The sequence below is a fragment of the Lipotes vexillifer genome, unplaced genomic scaffold (genome assembly GCF_000442215.2).
Source record: "Lipotes vexillifer unplaced genomic scaffold, Lipotes_vexillifer_v1.1 scaffold815, whole genome shotgun sequence".
NCBI lineage: Eukaryota > Metazoa > Chordata > Mammalia > Artiodactyla > Lipotidae > Lipotes > Lipotes vexillifer.
In genome coordinates, this window is record NW_006773723.1 from 1649848 (window position 1) to 1672231 (window position 22384).

Below are 22384 nucleotides of genomic sequence, written 5' to 3' on the forward strand. Positions count from 1 at the left end.
CCGGCCCCAGCCCCAGCGGCACTGCCCTTGCAGCAGGCAGGCTCCACCCTCCCCCGGGGCTTCTCCAGTGGACCAATGTTTACACCCCCTTTTATTTGGGGGGAGGTGGGGAGGCAAAGGCAGAATTTCATACAAGCTTTTCTCTCACAGTCAAGCTTGAAAAACATAACCGTCTCAGAAGTAGACGAGGAGGGAGGAACAACACGCGTTTTGGGAACTCAGACACCCAGACAGAGCCAGACAGGCAGGCACACCCAGGCCACATGACCCCTGCGGCCAATCAGCGAGCTGGACTCCCTGCTGTCTCACAGCCGGGGGAGGCGGGATGGGGGTGTGGCAACAGGCAGGTGACCCAGCAACTGCACCCTAGATCCGTATCCCCGGCTAGCAAACGAACCAAGACTCGAGGGAAGGAGGGGGGAAGGGAGGAGGGACTTTGCATACTACTGTATCTTTGGCAGACAGCTGTTCTGGCCTGGTCTGAGCTTCCCGTGGAGATATCCACATCTCAACCTGCTCGGAACACACAGGATGCCAGTAGGGCCACCTGTCCCAGGGAGCAGCCAGCCAATCAACCTGTGCTCCGGCTGGGCTGTGCCTTGCTCGCCACCTCCCAATAGCTAAGCATCCTGCCCAGCGAGGGGGTCCTTTCATTCCCAGCAAAATGTGGTCTCCAAGATCACGCAGTCAGTAAGTGTGGCCCTTCCCCATGGCAAATTCCCCATCTGGGGCTCCATTTTCATACCTTAACAGCTCAGCCTCCACCAACAGGCTGCGAAAACACCACGAAGGACAACTGGAGGGAAACACAGAGAAGGGAGTTGTGTGACAACAGAGAAGCAGGGGACACCTTCACATTCGCCTGCTGCACACTCACTGGTGAGCTGCACCAACACCCGTGTGTGTGTGCACGCAGCACGCACATATACACAGCACAGAGGCACTGTTCCCAGATTGAATGGGGAGCCGCTGTGTACCAAGAATCCAAAAGAGCAGTAAGCGTGATGGCGTTTCTCTCCGCCAAGAGAAACGTGGAAGGAAAGCAATTTGAATTGTTACGAGTGCGTGCAGGAGGTCACCTCTCGGCCTCACAAACTCCCACGTCACCTGAGATCTGTCCTCCAGGCTTCCTCTGCTGTGGCCACACAGGGAAGTTTGGTCTTCAGAGAGGTTCTGATGCTAACAAGCCACGGGGTTGACGAATACAAATGTCAAAGGTGTATATCAACAGAAGATTAAAGAGAAAAGAAGAGGAAAAGCGTGATAACCCATAGGCTGATGCCATTAAAAACAAATGGGGTCAGAGTCTTGTGGAATCAGGTGGCACGGCAGGTGTCCTCCTATAGCACCTACCCACAGAGTCCCCAAGCAGGCCGTGCCAGCTTTGAACCTGAATTGCTTCCAGAGCAAGCAGCTATTCTATACACAGAATGTTATCCCTACCTAAAAAAATAAAAGTGGGGGAAAAAATTAACATGTGCTCAAAACTACAAGCTGTCTGTAGGCAAAATAATTTTTGTTTAAAAAGACGGCTTTTTCCCCATTTTAAACATTTTTTTCCTTCCCGAGCGCCCTAATGACTTGTTAGACTGACGCCTAATAAACAAAACCCAAAGTGGCTGCATGGATTTCTTCTTGGTAGCCTTAACACCACTCCCACCACTCAGCATTCACACACACACACGCTGAGTTTACTCAAAACTAGTCTTTCTGATTCTTCCTCTTCTTCCAGGATGGGGGTCAGAGCCACGGGTCCCTGCGATGTGGTCTGCAATCCAGAGGAACCCCTTGCCCTCCCCTCCCAGAGTCAAGCCTTGTGTCTTTCGTTAATTTTTCTTCTTGGTGACACCCGTTTAAGACTGACTGAAGGGGTAAGGCCCGTGGAGCCCCTTACTGTAAGTCACTACTGATAAGTTGTTTGCGTGACTGCTGGGGGACAGATTTACAAAGTTCTGGGAGAATCTACTCTCATCTTGCTCGGTTTGGTCAGGCGCGGGAGCCCATGTGTTTTTGCTGATCGAGTCGAACCCAGAACCCCCAGGGTCTTTTGTTTTCATCTGACTGTCGGTTCTTTTGGGGAGAGGCAAACGGGGTGAAGTTTCCTTCTACCTTGCGATATGGCTGTGTGTGGAACTCCGTTTCAAAAGATGCCAGCTGCTGTGCTACTCCCAGAAGTCCACCCGCCTCCACACTGAGAATGACCCAGATGACATCTTCAGAGTAGAGTCCTGTAGCAGTGCACATCCGCCACTGTCCCTGATCCATACCTGCTCTGCTAGGGCTGCACATCTGGGCACTGACATCTGCAATCTGCTGGGGTTTTAGCAATCTCACCAACACCACGTTCACATGTCCAAGTTGGTCTCCCCTGACATATTTAAGACAAACCCCTGGAGGCCAGGCCTCTGCCCCAGAATGTTGGATCCACCATGTTTTTATATATTGAGCATAAGGGGATATCAACTCCCGTTCTCCTATGGTGACATCTTCAACAAAGGACACAGACAGCACACTGATGTTTGGGCTCTCAAAGTCATAATAGGCGCCAATTGCTCCTTGTAGGTTCCAGCTGGTCATGTCCAGGAAGAAGGCGCAGCCGGCCAGGTTGAACTGGAAGCCGAGCAACCGCTGTAACTTGGAGATGAGCACGTCCTTGTCGGCGGTGCCCAGGCAGCTGAACTTCTGCATCAGCCCAGGGTCCGGGCCCACGTCCATGCCGTCCGTGGCTGGGGCCGGACACTCGCTTCCCTGCCTCCTCACAACTGGGCCGCTACCGCGCTATCGGACCCGGGGACCGCGAGCGGGGCCGCTGCTAGCTGGCGCCACGACCCTGCTCCTCCGGGGTAGGCCCCAGGCCTCTCACCGCCCGTAGGGATAAACTCACTCAGCCACGGACTCACTCTCGCGCTGCCCGCCCCTCCTCCACAGCGCCGACACCCCGCCGGGCCACCTCTCACTTCTCCCCTGCCTCCACCTCAAGGTGGATTTTTTTTTTAATTTAAAAAGTGATTCTAGAGTAGTCGGTATTGGTAAACAGCTGTGACTTTTAAATTCTGATAAAGTTCCTGCCACAATTTTCTAGGATGTGTAGATAGTGTTAAGCAAACTTAATATGTTTTTTAATAACAAACAAACATATGTGTGGTGCTTACTATGTGCCAGACCCTATTCTTAGTGTAGTGCTTAATATAGATTGACTCATTTAATCCTCACAGCAACCCTATGAGGTAGGTACTATCATTTCCCATTTCACAGATGGGAAAATTGGAGACATTAACTCGTGCCATTAATAACAGAAGAAGCAGCATTTGGACTCAGGTAGTCTAGCTCTCCCATCTATCTGCTTAATTACTACACTACCCTGGTGCCCTAAGACATATGTGAATTCTGCAAAGTCAGAAACAATACTTATTTAATGTCAAAACAGAGTTTACCCTCAGTATATTCTAACTTATCCCCTCCCCACTAAAAGTGAATACATAGGTCTGTAAATCCAAGTTAATATATCCTGTTCCATTATTCTGATTCCATAAGATTGGAATGAGAACCTTTGCTATTATATATAAAAATAAGGCATTTCAATACCACTCATACAATGAGATGTACAATCTTTTCATGACTTCAAATGTTATCTGTTCATAATAAAAGTGAAATTATACTCAATTTCTCCATTGTACAAAATAAGGTACAAATTGTAAAATTTCTATTAGTAAAAATATACCATTACTTATGTCCGACTATTAAATTAGCAATCCTTTATTATTTCTTCATAGTACAAAGGAAGTACAACTTAGCAAACTTTTACTTTTTCTAAAGGAATTTTATCTGCAACCATTTAAAATAAATGTGTGTGTGTGTATGTATATGTATATATACTGTAGCAAATTGTTTTGCTTTTTTCCTACATCAATTTTCCACTGTCAGAAGCACAGTACCCTCCACACTCTGGATCTACCTGTGCTTTATTTCTCCCTCTGGTACTCACCACTGTTGAACCTACTCTATATGTTATTTACGGTCAATTTACTGTCTGCCCCTTCAGAATGTGTGCTCCATCAGAGTAGGGATTTGTCTGTTTTGTTTACCGCTACGTCTCCAGCACTAGAACAATGCCTAACACATAGTAGAGAGTAAATAAAAGGCTGTTAAAGGAATATGAATCTCTGAAGAAAATCTCCCTGCAACATCCTCCCCCTCCCTGCCCCACCCCCCAAATCATACCTTTGGGGAAGATACTGTGTGAACAAAATGAGAGCTCTACTTTCCCTGAGTGTGAAAGACTGCAAGTGAGTTTGCAGAGGCTTATGGAGCCCTGGGAAGTGGATGGGTCAGTCTTGCCATCTCCCTGTAGTACAAATGGCTCCTGTTAACCTGCTTAATGGAGGTGGGGAGCTGGGGGTTAGTCTCATTAAGAGCTTTCGAGGTAGTGATTTGGCATATAATTCAGGATTTAGTGTGACTTAATAATATAGTCAATTCTCATTATCACAGATTCTATATTTGCAAATTTGCCTACCTGCTAATATTTATTTGTAACCCCCAAATCAACACTCAGGGTGCTTTTGTGGTCATTCACAGAGATATACAGAACAGCAAAAAATTCCAGTTGCCCAGAGTACCTGCTCCCAGCTGAGACTGACAAGACAACATTCTTTTTGTTTCAGCTTTCTTACTGTAAACAAGCGCCACTTGTTTTTGCACTTTTGTGCTTTTTGTTGGTAATTTCACTATTTAAAATGTTTAAAAGCATAATGCTGCCTAGTGTTCCTAAGTGCAAGAAATTATGATGTGCCTCATGGAAAAAATATGTATGTTAGATAAGCTTCTTTCAGATATGAGTAATAGTGCTGCTGGGCATGAGTTCCATGTTACTGGATCAGTAGTAGGCATTAAATAAGGTGTCCTTACAGAAACATACGTAAAACAAGGTAGTGTACTGATCACTTAATGATGAAAACGTTGTGAAAAGAGGCTCAAGGGAACTTAACCCTGTATTTACCCCAGAAGCAATAGTTCCGTATTCGCTAAATCACTGTTTGCGGTGACTTCTATAGAACCTAACTAGCACGCATAACAAGAATCAACTGTAGCTCCCCTGGAGTTCTCCAGAATGGTTCCCTTTCTGACTCTGGAAACATCATCTCTGTGCTTTCTCACAAATAACCTTCCTGGACACAGTAAATACTTACAGAAAGCCATGGATGAGGAATCAGTAAACCTGAATTCATCCCTCCTCCCCCAGTTCGGAGGGTCATTCTGAGGAAATTATTTAACCTTTCTTGGTAGAGCCTTGTGATCTGCAAATGGTTTCCTTAATTGAAAGGAAGAGCGTGAAAGTCCTTTCATGTTGATATGTGTAAGGTATTTTTCCAAGTTGAACAACGGCTTTTTCCTTCAGATCTCAGGGCATCTTGGCAGCATTTTCGTGGAGCTCCATTGTTAACAAATTTCAGGAACTTGATATTCGGGTTCGAGAGATGAAAAGACAGTTCCCTTGAATAAGCCAACACTTTCCTACTCCCAGAATGTCCTGGTCATCACTGAACCTTGCCTGACATCAGAAACTGCCTTTCAACCTCCCTTCTCCTAGGGAGCAGTCCAGCATCCAGTCCCTCTAACTCAAGTGTCTAACTGGCGACAAGTAGTGCCAAGCAAGGAGTCCTGGCTGGTGACTCAGGAGATCTGAACTCTCATCTGCCGTTGTTCAACTTTGTTACTGAAGGTAAGTCATTTCACATCTTTGGGCATCAGCCCCTTCATTTAAAAGCAACTGTTACAAGCCTCTTAGATAGCCTCATCCACCAGAGGGCAGACAGCAGAAGCAAGAAGAACTACAATTCTGCAGCCTGCGGAAGGAAAACCACATTCACAGAAAGATAGACAAAATGAAAAGGCAGAGAACTCTGTAACAGATGAAGGAACAAGATAAAACCCCAGAAAAACAACTAAATGAAATGGAGATAGGCAACCTTCCAGAAAAAGAATTCAGAATAATGAGAGTGAAGATGATCCAGGACCTCGGAAAAAGAATGGAGGCAAAGACCGAAAAGATGCAAGAAATGTTTAACAAAGACCTAGAAGAATTAAAGAACAAACACCTAGAAGAATCAAAGAACAAGCAAAGAGAGATGAACAATACAATAACTGAAATGAAAAATACACTAGAAGGAATCAATAGCAGAATAACTGAGGCAGAAGAACAGATAAGTGACCTGGAAGACAGAATGGTGGAATTCACTGCCACAGAACTGAATAAAGAATGAAAAGAAATGAAGACAGCCTAAGAGACCTCTGGGACAACATTAAACAAAACAACATTCACATTATAGGGGTCCCAGAAGGAGAGGAGAGAGAGAAATGACCCAAGAAAATATGTGAAGAGATTATAGTCAAAAACTTCCCTAACATGGGAAAGGAAATAGCTACCCAAGTCCAGGAAGTTCAGAGAGTCACAGGCAGGATAAACCCAAGGAGAAACACACCAAGACACATAGTAATCAAACTGACAAATATTAAAGACAAAGAAAAATTATTGAAAGCAACAAGGGAAAAATGACAAATAACATACAAGGAAACTCCCATAAGATTAACAGCTGACTTCTCAGCAGAAACTCTACAAGCCAGAAGGGAGTGGCACGATATACTTAAAGTGATGAAGGGGAAAACCCTACAACCAAGATTACTCTACCTGGTAAGGATCTCATTCACATTAAACAGAGAAATCAAAAGCTTTACAGACAAGCAAGAGCTAAGAGAATTCAGCACCCCCAAACAATCTCTACAAACAAATGATAAAGGAACTTCTCTAAGTGGGAAACACAAGAGAAAAAAAAGGACCTACAAAAGCAAACCCATAACAACTAAGAAAATGGTAATAGGAACTTACATATCGATAATTACCTTAAACATGAATGGATTAAATGCTCCAACCAAAAGACACAGGCTCGCTGAATGGATACAAAAACAAGACCCATATATATGCTGTTTACAAGAGACCCACTTCAGACCTAGGGACACATACAGACTGAAAGTGAGGGGACGGGAAAAGATATTCCATGCAAAAGGAAATCAAAAGAAAGCTGGAGTAGCAATACTCATATCAGATAAAATAGACTTAAAAATAAAGAATGCGACAAGAGACAAGGAAGGACACTACATAATGATCAAGGGATCAATCCAAGAAGAAGAGAAAACAATTATAAATATATATGCACCCAACATAAGAGCACTTCAATACATAAGGCAACTGCTAACAGCTATAAAAGAGTAACACAATAACAGTGGGGGAGCTTAACATTACACCAATGGACAGATCATCCAGAGAGAAAATTAGTAAGGCAACACAAGCTTTAAATGAGACAACAGACCAGATAGATTTAATTGACATTTATAGGACATTCCACCCAAAAACAGCGTATTACACTTTCTTCTCAAGTGCACAAGGAACATTCTCCAGGATAGATCACACCTTGGGTCACAAATCAAGCCTTGGCAAATTTAAGAAAACTGAAATCAAATCAAGCATCTTTTCTGACCACGTCTTTTCTATGAGATTAGAAATCAATTACAGGGAAAAAAACGTAAAACACACGAACACATGGAGGCTAAACAATACGTTACTAAATAACCAAGAGATCACTGAAGAAATCAAAGAGGAAATCAAAAAACACCTACAGACAAATTACAATGAAAACACGATGATCCAAAACCTATGGGATGCAGGAAAAGCAGTCCTAAGAGGGAAGTTTATAGCAATACAAGCCTACCTCAAGAAACAAGAAAAATTTCAAATAAACCACCTACCTTACACCTAAAGGAACTAGAGAAAGAAGAACAAACGAAACCCAAAGTTAGTAGGAGGAAAGAAATCATAAAGATCACAGTAGAAATAAATGAAATAGAAACAAAGAAAACAATAGCAAAGATCAATAAAACTAAAAGCTGGTTCTTTGAGAAGATAAACAAAATTGATAAACCTTTAGCCAGATTCATCAAGAAAAAGAGGGAGAGGACTCAAATCAATAAAATTAGAAACGAAAAAGGAGAAGTTACAACAGACACTGCAGAAATACAAAGCATCCGAAGAGACTACTACAAGCAACTCTATGCCAATAAAATGGACAACCTGGAAGAAACGGACAAATTCTTAGAAAGGCATAACCTTCCAAGACTGAACCAGGAAGAAATAGAATATATGAACAGACCAATCACAAGCACTTAAATTAAAAATTTTCCAACAAACAAACGTCGAGGACCAGATGGCTTCACAGGTGAATTCTATCAAACATCTAGAGAACAGCTAACACTCATCCTTTTCAAACTCTTCCAAAAATTTCAGAGGAAGGAACACTCCCAAACTCATTCTATGGGTCCACCATCACCCTGACACCAAAACCAAAGATACTACAAAAAAAGAATATTACAGACCAATATCACTGATGAATATAGATGCAAATATCCTCAACAAAATACTAGCAAACAGAATTCAACAGCACAGTAAAAGGATTATATACCATGATCAAGTGGGATTTATCCCAGGGATACAAGGATTCTTCAATATATGCAAATCAATCAATGTGATACACCATATTAACAAACTGAAGAAGAAAAAACATATGATCATCTCAATAGATGCAGAAAAAGCTTTTGACAAAATTCAACACCCATTTATGATAAAAACTCTCCAGAAAGTGGGCACAGAGGGAACCTACCTCAACATAACAGAGGCCATATAGGACAAACCCACAGCAAACATCATTCTCAATGGTGAAAAACTGAAAGCATTTCCTCTAAGATCAGGAACAAGACAAGGATGTCCACTCTTGCCACTATTATTCAACATAGTTTTGGAAGTCCTAGCCACGGCAATTAGAGAAGAAAAAGGAATACAAATTGGAAAAGAAGTAAAACTGTCACTGTTTGCAGATGACATGATACTATACATAGAGAATCCTAAAGATGCCACCAGAAAACTACTAGAGCTAATCAGTGAATCTGGTAAAGTTGCAGGATACAAAATTAATGCACAGAAATCTCTTGCATTCCTATACACTAACAACAAAAGATGAGAAAGAGAAATTAGGGAAACAAACCCATTACCATTGCAACAAAAAGAATAAAATACCTAAGAATAAACCTACCTAAGGAGGTAAAAGACCTGTACTCAGAAAACTATAAGACAGGCTTCCCTGGTGGCACAGTGGTTAAGTCCACCTGCCACTGCAGGGGACACGGGTTCGAGCCCTGGTCCAGGAGGATGCCGTGGAGCAACTAGGCCCATGCACCACAGCTACTGAAGCCTGCGTGCCTAGAGCCGTGCTCCACAACAAGAGAGGCCACCACGATGAGAAGCCCATGCACCACAGTGAAGAGTGGCCACCGCTCGCTGTAACTGGGGAGGGCCCACGCACAGCAACAGAGACCCAACGCAGCCAAAATAAATAAATAAAATTTTTAAAAAACCTGTAAGACACTGATGAAAGAAATCAAAGATGACACAAACAGATGGAGAGATATACCATGTTCTTGGATTGGAAGCATCAATATTGTGAAAATGACTATACTATACTACCCAAAGCGAACTACAGATTGAATGCAATCCCTATCAAATTACTAGTGGCATTTTTTACAGAACTAAAACAAAAACTCTTAAAATTTGTATGGAGACACAAAAGACCCCGAATAGCAAAAGCAATCTTGAGAAAGAAAAACAGAGCTGGAGGAATCAGACTCCCTGACTTCAGACTATACTACAAAGCTACAGTCATCAAGACAATATGGTACGGGCACAAAAACAGAAATATAGATCAATGGAACAGGACAGAAAGCCCAGAGATAAACCCACGCACCTATGGTCAACTAATCTATGACAAAAGAGGCAAGGATATACAATGGAGAAAAGACAGTCTCTTTAATAAGTGGTGCTGGGAAAACTGGACAGCTACATGTAAAAGAATGAAATCAGAACACTCCCTAACACCGTACACCAAAATAAACTCAAAATGGATTAAAGACCTAAATGTAAGACCAGACACTATAAAACTCTTAGAGGAAAACATAAGAATAACACTCTTGGACATAAATCCCAGCAAGATCTTTCTTGACCCATCTCCTAGAGTAATGGGGAAAAAAAAAAAATAAACAAATGGGACCTAATGAAACTTAAAAGCTTTTGTACAGCAAAGGAAACTATAAACAAGACAAAAAGACAACCCTCAAAATGGGAGAAAATATTTGCAAATGAGTCAACAGACAAGGGATTAATCTCCAAAATATATAAACAGCTCATGCAGCTCAAACAGCTCAAACAACCCAATTCAAAAATGGGCAGAAGACCTAAATAGACATTTCTCCAAAGAAGACATACAGATGGCCAAGAGGCACATGAAAAGCTGCTCAATAGCACTAAATTATTAGAGAAATGCAAATCAAAACTACAATGAGGTATCACCTTGCGCCAGTTAGAATGGGTATCATCAGAAAATCTACAAACAACAAATGCTGGAGAGGGTGTGGAGAAAAGGGACCCCTGTTGCACTGTTGGTGGGAATGTAAATTGATACAGCCACTATGGAGAACACTATGGAGGTTCCTTAGAAAACTAAAAATAGAATTACCATATGACCCAGCAATCCCACTAGTGGGCATATACCCTGAGAAAACCATAATTCAAAAAGACACAGGCACCCCAGTGTTCACTGCAGCACTATTTACAATAGCCAGGTCATGCAAGCAACCTAAATGCCCACTGACAGATGAATAGATAAAGAAGATGTGGTACATATATACAATGGAATATTACTCAGCCATAAGAAGGAACGAAACTGGGTAATTTGTAGAGACGTGGATGGATCTAGAGACTGTCATACAGAGTGAAGTAAGTCAGAAATAGAAAAACAAATATCGTATATTAACGCATATGTGTGGAACCTAGAAAAATGGTACAGATGAACCGGTTTGCGTGGCAGAAACAGAGACACAGAGGTAGAGAACAAACGTATGGACACCAAGGGGGGAAAGCGGGGGCAAGTGTTGAGGGTGGTGGTGGTGGGATGAATTGGGAGAGTGGGATTGACATGTATTCACTAATATGTATAAAATAGATAACCAATAACAACCTGCTGTATAAAAAATCATAAAATAACTTCAAAAATTCAAAAAAAAGAATGCAAAAACACTGTATTGCTAATAAAGAGAATGCCAAGCATTTACAAACACTACCAAATAAATAAATAAATGCAACTGTTATTAAATGCTGTATTAGATGACAACTATGGGACTGTCTGCCCCACACGTGTTTGCCTGTGGTCCAAAAAACATGGAAACCATACCAGTGGATGCGGAAAAGAAAGCAAACTTCTCTTTCCTCACCGTGCCCGTATCTGTTTGCTAGGGTTACCATAACGAAATACCACAGACTGGGTGGCTTAAACAAGTTTGTTTTCTCACCGTTGTGGAGGCAAGAGGTCCGAGACCAAGATGTCAGCAGGCTCGGTTTCTTCTGAGGCCTCTCTCCCGGGCTTGCAGGTGCGTGACTTCTTGCCGTATGTTCACATGGTCGCCTGTGTGTCTGGTGTCTCTCCCTCTCCCTATATCCTCATGAGGACACTAGCCAAAGTGGATGAGGACCCATGCTAACAACCCCATTTTAATTGTCTCTTTAAAGGCCCTATCTCCAAATACAGTCACATTCTGAAAGTTCGAGGTTCAATATAAGTGGGGGGGGCATACGTTAGCCCTCAACACAGGTCATCAATTTCTCAAAATCATGCCAGTTTTCAGTTTGCCGTATATTTGGACCATGAGTTCTTTATGAAGCTCTATGTACTTTTTTAGAGATTCCTAGTTTTGGTTTGCTTTCTGAGAAAAAGCAACATGCCTTTATCACATCCCTAAACTCTTCCTGGTCCTTCGTCACGTTCACTGTGAAGGAATCCATTTTCTTCTTCAAAGATCATCTTCCTAGAGCCCTCTGACCTCTTCTGTGTTTTCCTAATTCGTCCTGATTGCTTTCTTGGCTTGCTGCATCACTGTTAACCTGGGATTTACGTTGAGTTCCTGAGTTGGTCCCTTTCTTCCTTTTAAATCCTGGGTACTCCTCTTTCTTGGATTCTTGTTTTGATGAAGCACATCTGTGGCAGACATAGAGTTCTTGCTCCTAGACTGCCTTTCCAGAAAGGACTCACTGCCCAGCTGCAAGGACGATGGTTAACTGAGAGCCTCCTGGTGTTAATTTCTTCAGGATTCACCTCAGTTTCCTGGCCAAGGTTGTCAGCTTCTGACAAGGAGGCTGTATAAGGGCCTAGCCATTTCTGCCCCACTCAGAACTCCACTAAAGGGAAATCTGCTCTGCAGCTACCAAGGGGGCTGGCAGAGACTTTGTCAGGTCTGCGTCACTGTCTGATGGCTACCCCCACCCAATGCTGTGTCTTCCCCTTTTCTGTTCACGGATGTTACCGTCCAGTAAACTTGTACTCTGATTCTGTGTCAGCTTCTGCTTCCTGGAGAAAACGATCATTATAAGAACCTCAAGTAATATTTTTTTTAAAAATTTGTTTCAGAAAGGAATCATGGGATTTAAACTTTGAGACTTTGTGTGAATTATCTATTTGTCCTCCTATGTGATCGCTACTTTGATTGGTTATACAATTCTAGGTTCAAAATTATTTCCCCACAGAACTCTGAAGGCCTTGCTCTACTGTCTTCGAGCATCCAGTATTTCTGATAAGAAATCTGATCATAATCTGATTCTCATTCCTTTGTAGCCAGCCTGTTTTTTTGTTTGTTTTTTCCCCATCTATGAAAGCTTTGGGGGTTTCCTCTTTATCCTCAATGCTTTAAAATTCCACTAGGCTGTGTCCAGACACAGCTGTTTTTCATTCATCCTACTTGGATGGCCCTTTCAATAACTAGTGTCTTTCTTCCATTCCTTTCCTTAATTGTTTCTGTTTTCCCTTTCTGGAACTCTGACTAGATAGCCATTGTGTCTTCTGGGTCTATCCGCCATGCTTTTAGGTGTATATTTTCTGCTCTCTCTATTCTGGTGTCCTGGGAGATATTTTCCATTCTATCTCCTATAACTCGAAATCTGATCTTTGGCCATAATCAGTGTTATTTTTCACCTTAGCAATCACTCTTACGTTTTCAAGAAGTCAATTTTTCTCTCCTTGCCCCTTTTAATACCACCTTGTTCTGGTTCTTATTGCTGCAATATCCTCTTGGATGTCCCTGAGAATATCAATTAGCATTTTAAAAAGTGGTTTTGTATTATTCCTTGCATCATCTGTTTCCTCCTGGATCAGTTATTTTGTTTGTTCATCTTGGACTTTAAGTTGTTTTTGTTTCCTCTCAAATGTCTGGTAGACATATGTTCATATTCATGAATCAAGGACTACGTTGATCGGTGTTTGTAAAATGCCTGGGTCCTGGGGATAAGCAGGGTTTTTAATTTCTATGGTGCTGGCCCAAGATGCTCCAAACTGCCAACTTAATTGCAAGTGGGGTGGGGCAGCCTTTCTTTCTCTCCAGGTCTCTTATTATTAGGCTCTACTCTGCCTCTCTCCCCAGCCCTATACTCACCCCATAGGCTTTCCCCAGGCAAATCTACTCCGCTTAAGCAGTTCTCCAGGTAGCTCCAGCTGGGGCAAAGGCTGCAGCAGCTGCACATTGTTGTGGGCCTCTGACCTCTGAGCTGCTGCCTCTGTGACTGAAGCCTCTTCGGAGCTCCATGGGGAAAATAGTTGTTTCTGCAAGCTTCTAGAACGTGTATTCTGAGCTGTGATTTTCTCCATTTTGGGCCATGTATCTACTCAATCTCACTTGCTTTCCACAATCCCAGAAATTATTTTAAAGCTCAGGTTTGCTGATTGTACCTACTTTGTTTTCCATGTGGCAGGAGACTTTTTCTTCTTGTATATCTTTATCTTTCACTGGCATACTAGGAAAGAGGGATGCAATCATATGCGTCCAACCCTTCTCACTGTATGCTCACATGACTGGAAGAGAGGAGGCATCTCTCTGAGGCCTCTTTCATAAGGGCACTAATCCCATTCATAAGGGCTGTGACCTCATGACTTAATCACTTCCCATAGGCTCCACCTCCTAATACCATCAGTTGGGCATTAGGTTTTCAACATATCAATGTGGGGCCAGGCGGAGGGACTAAATATTCAATCTTCGGCAACAGACTAAGGGATAAAGGTCAGGAACTTTTAGGGTAGTGGGGATGGAGGGGTGCAGCACCATGTTTCCAACTGTGTGCACTAGAGAAGCAGAGAGAGAAGCTGAGAGGCACTGAGGAAAACCACAAGGAGGCTTAGTTACCACTCCTCCATGGTTTCCCTGGGACACTGCTGTATCACCGTAATATATGCCACTTGCTTACATTAGCTCTGTGTGGATTTCTATCACAAGAGGGCCAGAAACCAAGAAACATCTTGGCCCTCCTGGAACCCGTCACTCTTATCTGGCTGGCTGTTTTGGAAGAGGGTGCATTAGGAAGGGGTTACACCAAGGGGCCAGGATTCCGCCACAGTGCAGTGATGGCCACGGCAGTGACCTCTGCAGATAATAAACGCCTGACTTGCCACCCTACAAGATGAGACAGTACGAATAAAATGAAAGCCCTTTCCTCTTAGCCTAATTTACAAGGTTCTTTCCATAAACCTGGGGGAAGGGGTGCGACACATCTCCCCCGCCTCTCACAGAGATAGTATTTTTTTAACTCTTGGAGACACTATATAACTTCAAAGAGCTACCGGCTTGCTACGTGCGAAAAACAGCAAAATGTGCACTAGGAAACAAAAATAAAGCCCACCATTTCGTTCAAATAGTCTGTGCTTGCCCCACCCTCTAAATTTTTAACTCCTTTTAACCATGTTTGTGTGGCCTTAAGGAAGCCGCTTTCCCACTTAATGACTAGCCCTTTTCCCTAGCCTCGCATTTTCTCTTCCTTAACTCATCCTCACATTTTATTAAAAGTTTTGCTTTGGGGAGCTGTTACCTTACTTGGGGAGACTTAAGAACTAATTCTAAACCCTTTCCACAAATAAGATCAATAACTTCAAAATAAAAACTCAGTTAGCTCAAACCAACATTATGCCCTCTTGGTTGAAAGGCCCTTGAGGGCAGAACCCAAATCATTAGACGATTTTTTTGCTCTGCTGACAACCAAGAAGGGGTTTGTTAAATGAAATGTAAAATGGGAGCGGGCTCCAAAGAACCTTGTAAATAACTTCGTTCCCTCTGCATTGTCGGGCATGGCTGGCGTGGCTTAGTAACTGGGTGACTGCAACGTCTTCAAATACCTTCCAAGACCTGAGGAGCTGAGCCGCGGTAGACGCAGCCCCGCAACATTAACCAGCTTTGTCCTGGGAACTGCAGGCTTGACCTTGGGGCTCCCTCCCCACTTCCTACCTGGAGCCCGCGGGAACCGCCCCTCCTTTCCTCGGCTTTGCCCCGCGCAGTCCTCCTCGCCCGGCCACCGGCGTCCCGCCATTAGTGTTCGCGAACCTCTCAACATCTCGAAAGTTCGACAGGCGGCATCGGAAACCAAGCCTGGTGGCTCTCCGCCCTCGAGGTGTGGTATACTCTCGGCATTTGTGCTTGGGAGAACCCCAAAGTAGTAAAACTCTCTGATTTTGAAAACTAAGGGGACAAAAACGCCAAGACTGGAAGGAATCGTACCTACAGTACCTCTGATTCGTAGTCGGACGCTTCACCCTGCACCACGGACCCCTCACACGAGGGGTGAGGAGACATAAAGGTTACAGAATAGGGAAACCACACCCGACAGTAACTCCCCTAACACCGGGAGCAAAGAAAAGGTGCGACAGACACGCGGAGGAGTCTTGAGTCCTGACACGAGAGTTCGGAACTCGCTCCTGCCGCAGTCAGGCTCCGCGAGCCACAGCCGGGTAGTCTTTCTGCGCACGCGTAAAACAACATTCGGGCACGTACTCCCTTCGCGCCCCACGCCCTCCATTACGCATGCTCAGTTTCATCTCTGGCCAAGGGTTGAGCGCGCTCTGGTTCCTAGGTAGTGAATCTCAGGGGGCGGGGGCAGGGACCTTGCACGTCCCTTCGATAGCTCAGCTGGTAGAGCGGAGGACTGTAGTTAATGCCCTTAAGAGACATCCTTAGGTCGCTGGTTCGATTCCGGCTCGAAGGAGACAAGGACACTTTTGTCGCGCTTCCTAGGATTTATGGTCCTTTCCGCATAAGGATTTCTCTGATAATACATTACTTTCCAAAAAACAGGTCCAAACCCTTAACTCCCTCGGTGTGAATCTTTTGCGAATCCCGGAAACGGGGACATGCGGTCCGAGTTCTGAGCGAGCGGGTCCCTGAGTCTGCGCTCAGCGGGGAGGCTGCCGGGTCACGGCCTTCGCTTGTTTCCAAAGCGTCTTTGGCGTTTCCCAAACCCCTGAGTGCCGACACGGCTAAGCCGCGTCCCGGGCCAACGGCCGGCTCCCCGGGGACAGGACCCTGACCTGGTTCTCAGAGGCCGAGCAAGGTCGGCGATGCGAGCGCTCGGGGCGGCTGCCATGAGGAGCTGGGAGGTCCTCAAGGAGGATCTCGTGCCCAAGGAACCTGGGAATCACGAAGGCAACGCGGTAGAAGGCACACGAAGCCTAGAAAAATGACTAAACGTTATGAAGATGGGTTGAGAACGTAACCCCTCACTCCCTTCGATAGCTCAGCTGGTAGAGCGGAGGACTGTAGACTGGTATCCATAGTTATCCTTAGGTCGCTGGTTCGATTCCGGCTCGAAGGAGAAAAGGTGTTTTTTTTTTTTTTGTTACTTTGCCCTTAACCATGAAACAGGGACAAGAATGTGGTCAAGAATATTAATCTACGCTTCTAAACGCTCTGTTCTGTCTCTAGAGGAAGAGATAAGCAGCCGTGGCCAGCGGTGGGGGATTAGCTCAAATGGTAGAGCGCTCGCTTAGCATGCGAGAGGTAGCGGGATCGATGCCCGCATCCTCCAGCTTTTCTCGTGATCTCAAGCGGTCGTTTTTCTTTTGATTCTCGTTCAACTCGAACAAGAGTTGAAAGTAGTTGGGCGAGCTTGAGGTTACCGCTGTTAAAACTTCCCAGACGAGGGTACTTGAGGGGATAATTTTTCTAATTTTAAAATTTTAGACCCATTTACTTTGTGAAGTTCACGAAATTGGTTTTCTCTCCAAAAATGGAGACAGATTGCAACCACGTCTGTCGGCACTCTGAGTCTTTTGTGATTTGTGATTGATGGCTGCACTTACAGGGACCCATCTGAGTCTAAACTGCGCATAATTAAAGGGACCTGACAGAAAAACAAAATAAAAAACAGAACTTGGAAGAGGACGCTTTAAACGTAAAGCTAAACTTACGTTGAGCTGAGGAGGCGGGGACTATTCTGGTCCATCTCATCTGCATAAGGTAGGGTGCCTGGCTCCTGGCAGATCCAAGACGGATATGATAAAGCAAGGCGGGTACCTGAGGACAGGTGAGGAAGTGGTAAAGACCGTGGACCCAGAGGCTTCTTGTTGGAGGAGGATTCTAACGCCATTTTCCTCCTGGGAAGTAACTTTGTAGAGTTAATTAGAGACCACCACAGAGAGGGAATCAACTGGAGAAAAGTTCTAGCTCGGGCTGCCCTTGAGTGTGGTCTGTTTAGTTAAAAGACATGACAAAAACAAACACAAATACACACACTCATTGAAAAATTCAATTTAGCAGAACACACACAAAGTCTTTTCTGGTAATGAAGTCTCTCTATCCTAATTTTCTAGAATGTAGCCATGAAAAATCTGTTGAAACGATATTGCAGTTGTCAACACAAAATATAAACCTAGACAAAGGCAGAGATAACACCTTTTATGAGGATTACAGTTGAGAAGTGAAAATACTTTTATCTTATTTCCGTTTTAGGATTCTAGACAACCTGTATATTTTTGTTACCAATGTGTACAACCTGTTGTTTTTTATTGGCGTGTCTGTCTTTCATTTTCTAGGTCAGCTTCCATTTTAAATTCTTTTCAATAAAGTCTCTTTATTGAATGTATAATGATTCACTTAAAATACATCATTTTTTTCGTGAAAACAAATTTACAAAGTAGGAAAAAGAATCCTTTTATCAGATGATATGTCCCAATTTCTGGTTGGGATGATGGGTGTTCTAGCTGGCGGGCTGGAGGAGCTGGCAGTGAAACTATAATAACTACAAGAGCAAGAAATGGGTAATAATTAAAGGACTTGTTAGCAACTGCACCCCAAATCCAGGTGGAGAACACATTTGGGACAAGTGAGCTGGGCAAGAACCCAAACAATATCTCAGGATCATCAACTCAGGTGTGGAATGGAATTCATATAAAAAGTCTATAGATATAAGCTGAGAGGCACTATTGCCTAATGGTTAGTCATGTGGGCTGCGAAACCTGATAGACTTTCTTGTCTTTGCCATTCCCTATCTGGGTGACCTTGGGCAAGTTGCTTGACATCTTGGTACTTCAGTTTCCTCATCTGTAAAATAGAGATGGTAATAATGGTACCTACTTTTAATGTAAAGCCTTTCTTACAGTGCCTGGCACATAGTAAACACACAATGAACATTAGCTGTTATCAGTGTATGTTATTAGCACACCATAGAGGGAAGGCCTGGAGGGAATATTCTAGAGTTTATACGAGTGTTTATATAAATATATATGAAAGTGCAGGAAAGAGGTGCTTGGATCTCCTCTGCAGGGAAAGTAGAACAATTCTAAAACTACAAAATGATCGTTAAGTGAATTATGGTATGACCATGTAATAGTATAGCCTTTGAAATTTTATTTATTAAGAACTTCTACTGACTTGGGAAATGTTAATAATTGAATATTAAGTGAATAAAGTAGGCACAGAGCAATATAAACAATAACAATACAAACAAGCATGAATTACCTGTAGGCAACACTGAAGAATGCATTAAAATGTTAATACTAGTGATCTTTGGCTAGTAGGATTACTGTGATTTCTTCTTCCTTAAAATTTAAAAATATTTTCTAAGTTCTGTAATAACCATTTATTACTTTAATTGAAAATATAGATGAATTCTAAAACATTAAAAGCTAACATTTATTCAGCACCTCTGACAAGCCAAGCACAGTTCTAGTTACTTCACATGTGTTAACTCATTTCTTTCTCTCATAAAGAAAACACCAGGCCCAGATGCCTTCAGTGGTGATTTTACCAAACATTTAAGGAAGAAATCACAGCAATTGTACACAAGCTTCCAGAAAATTGAAGAGGAGGGAGTATTGTCTAACTTATTCCATGAAGCCCTCATTATCTTGATCCCAAAACTAAGCAAAGACATTACAAGAAAACTACAGACCAATATCCTTCATGAACATAGACGCAAAATTTTTCAACAAAATTTTAGCCAGTTAAATCCGACAATATATAAAAAGGAAAATACATCATGACCAAATGGGTCTTTTCCAAGAATACAAGACTAGTTCAACATTCAAAATTCAAGGTAATTCGTCAGTACTAAAGTACAGTACTAAAGAAGAAAAAGTACACGATCATTTCAGTAGATGCAGAAAAAGCATTTGACAAAATTCAACATCCAGTCCTGATTTTTCAAACCATCAGCAAACTTGGAAGGTAGGGAGAAGGGAACTTCCCCAACCTGATAAAGGGCATCAATGAAAAACACACAGCTAACATTAAACTTAGTAATATGAATGCTTTCCTCTTAAGATCAGGAAAGAAGCAAGGAAAACCATTCTGGGGTCTCTAGCCAGTGCAATATGGCAAGAAAAATGAAGTAAAAGACTTCCAGATTGGAAGGGAAGAAATAAAACTATCTCATTATTTAAAATACTGATTATATGTTGAAATGATAATAGTTTATATGGTTTGGGGTTAAATAAAATATATTAATAAAATTAATTTCATTGGTTTCTGCTTTTTAATGTGGCTACTAGAAATTTAAAATCTTATATATGGCTCATATTTGTTACTCACATCTTATTTCTATTGTACAGTTAGGTCAGAGAGGTAGGTAGGGGCCAAATCATGTCAGGCCTTAGGGATCACAGTGAGGATTAATGTCTTTATCCCTAGGGGTAATATGACTATTAATGGGATTTAAATAGAGTGTGACACCTGAGAAGCAGATTGCAGAAGGCAAGAGTAAATTCAGAGACATCAGTTAGTAGGCTGGGGTGGAGGGGAGGTAAGACTAGATTGTGTGCATTGAGGGTGGAGCCAAGTGTCCTTGATCTTGGAGCCAAGGTAAGGAGTTCAGACATGGCCATTGGGAAGGCCTTACACTAAAGTATTTGCTACTTTTAGGGACTGTCACTGTTTATTTCTGGCATGTGAACTATGCCAAGAAATGTTCAGAGGAAAGTACAATATGTCAGTTTTCTAACATTTCCTTAGAGATATGTATGATGAAGTAAAATTTATAAACAACAGATTTGGAGAAGGATTAATTATCAAGAAGTAAAAAAGCTTTCAGCCAGAAGTTTGCAAACTATCTAATGAAAGAAATGCCACTTAGCTTCTGTTAAGTACTTTTCAAGTTAGTTAATTTCATTTTTAGTTTAGCTTTTGTAAAATGTTTTTTTCCACTAAAAAATTTAAAATCACATATTCAAGCTGCCTATTGCCGGAAAAACAGCTAAACTGAAGAGATTGACAATGTAAACCGAAGGAAAATGTTAAGCATTTTGTAGATGTCAAGAGTCCTTGGTGTAAGAAGATGGACGGATGGATGGACGGATGAATGGATCAATATTGCAGGGAAAAACTAACAACCTCATTGTCTTAGTTTAAGAGGACTTGGTCTGTGAACTATTAAGCATTGGCTTTTGTTTTGGCATGGGATTAAAGTGATTTTCAGGAGACTTAACTGGTGCTGGAGTTGACCTGAAAGTCTGAGTCCACTCGAGACCTAGTGTTCCAGTCCAACTAAACCCTCTTCTCCAGCAGCCCCTACTGTCTGCCTCCATAACCACACAGTCTGGTGTTTCTCTCCTTGTTTTAACGATTTTGTCAAACGCCAACTTTCTCACTTCTGGTGGGTAAAAGAAGGAAGAATTCTCCTTCCTCTACCTTAGAGAATGAGCTGAAATCAAGATCAGCCTTCCAGTTCCCCTTGTTTTCTCTTCCTCCAGGGCTGCACTCTGCCTCACTGCTTTGCTTCAAACTATATCTATTTTTTACATGCCTTTAGCTCCACTTTCCATCTGTTTTGTTTGATGAATGGCTAGCTAGTTCCTGGAGCTAAGCCTAGATTATTTTCAAGTACCTGGATTTGCAATTATGTATGTTAAAGAGACAAAAAGAACATGGGTAAATGAAATGCTGAGGACACTCTGGAATCCTTGGGAAGTATACTTATTCTGACACTGATTCTCTGGGAACTTTCTAATGCCTCCTATTCCCCAGAGTGCTCTGTCTTGTTTTGCAAGTTGGAATCTAGAGTTGATGTTGCTTTTCTAACTATTCTGGGGTTAGAGGAGTTTCATATCACCCTAACCAGAAAGTACAAAACCCACCAAAAGAGAGTAACCCAGTTCCTGCCAGAGAATCCTTCATATACATTTCAATTTTCCCCAAAGGTTTTTTAATATCTTATGTTCTCGGACTTGTGTCCAATATGGTGACCTCCAGCCCCATATGGTTATTTAAACATATGTTTAAATTGAATAAAATTAAAAATTCACAGACTTCCCTGGTGGTACAGTGGGTGGGAATCTGCCTGCCAATGCAGTGGACACAGATTCGAGCCCTGGTCCAGGAAGATCCCACTTGCTGCGGAGCGGCTGAGCCCGTGCGCCATAACCGCTGAGCCTGTGCTCTGGAGCCCACGAGCCGCAACTGCTGAGCTCACGTGCCACGACTAATGAAGCCCGCGCACCTGGAGCCCATGCTCTGCAACAGGAGGGGCCACCGCAATGAGAAACCCATGTACCGCAACAAAGAGTAGCCCCCACTCGCTGCAACTGGAGAGAGCCCACGTGCAGCAATGAAGACCCAACGAAGAAAGAAAGAAAGAAAGGAAGGAAGGAAGGAAGGAAGGAAGGAAGGAAGGAAGGAAGGAAGGAAGAAAGATTTCAGTTCCTGAGTTGCACTATACACATTTCAAGTACTCAATAGCTACCTGTGGCTAGAGGTTGGCCAGAACAGATGTAGAACATTTACATCATTGCAGAAAATTCTAATGGACAATGTGCTGTAGAGTATGGGGTGGGGTAGCTTCGTGGATGAGTCAAAAGGTATCATTCTGTGCAGCTACTTAAGTTCCCTGAGCCACAGTTGGCTCAATGGAGATAATAATATCTACTCTAGAGAGCTATCCTAAGAAATGATTGGTACTCTGCAAATATTTGTTATGTGTGTTGTGGTGGTG

At 42.8% G+C, this 22384-nt stretch overlaps 1 protein-coding gene and 3 non-coding genes across 4 annotated transcripts; 3 read left to right on the plus strand and 1 right to left on the minus strand.

The window, feature by feature from the left end:
• Positions 1–1853: 1853 nt before the first annotated feature.
• On the minus strand, positions 1854–15982 carry LOC103087965 (uncharacterized protein C6orf106 homolog). The gene is given in 6 exon segments (XM_082931543.1): positions 1854–2046; positions 2048–2778; positions 13876–13936; positions 15415–15602; positions 15694–15735; positions 15836–15982. Coding segments are annotated over 6 exon segments (1362 nt in total).
• Positions 15983–16077: 95 nt separating this feature from the next.
• Positions 16078–16168, plus strand: TRNAY-GUA (transfer RNA tyrosine (anticodon GUA)). The gene is given in 2 exon segments: positions 16078–16114; positions 16133–16168. It is a non-coding gene; the product is annotated as a tRNA-Tyr (tRNA).
• A 517-nt stretch (positions 16169–16685) lies between these two features.
• Positions 16686–16774, plus strand: TRNAY-GUA (transfer RNA tyrosine (anticodon GUA)). Its single transcript is given in 2 exon segments — positions 16686–16722; positions 16739–16774. It is a non-coding gene; the product is annotated as a tRNA-Tyr (tRNA).
• A 140-nt stretch (positions 16775–16914) lies between these two features.
• TRNAA-AGC (transfer RNA alanine (anticodon AGC)) lies at positions 16915–16987 on the plus strand. The gene has a single exon. It is a non-coding gene; the product is annotated as a tRNA-Ala (tRNA).
• Positions 16988–22384: the final 5397 nt, after the last annotated feature.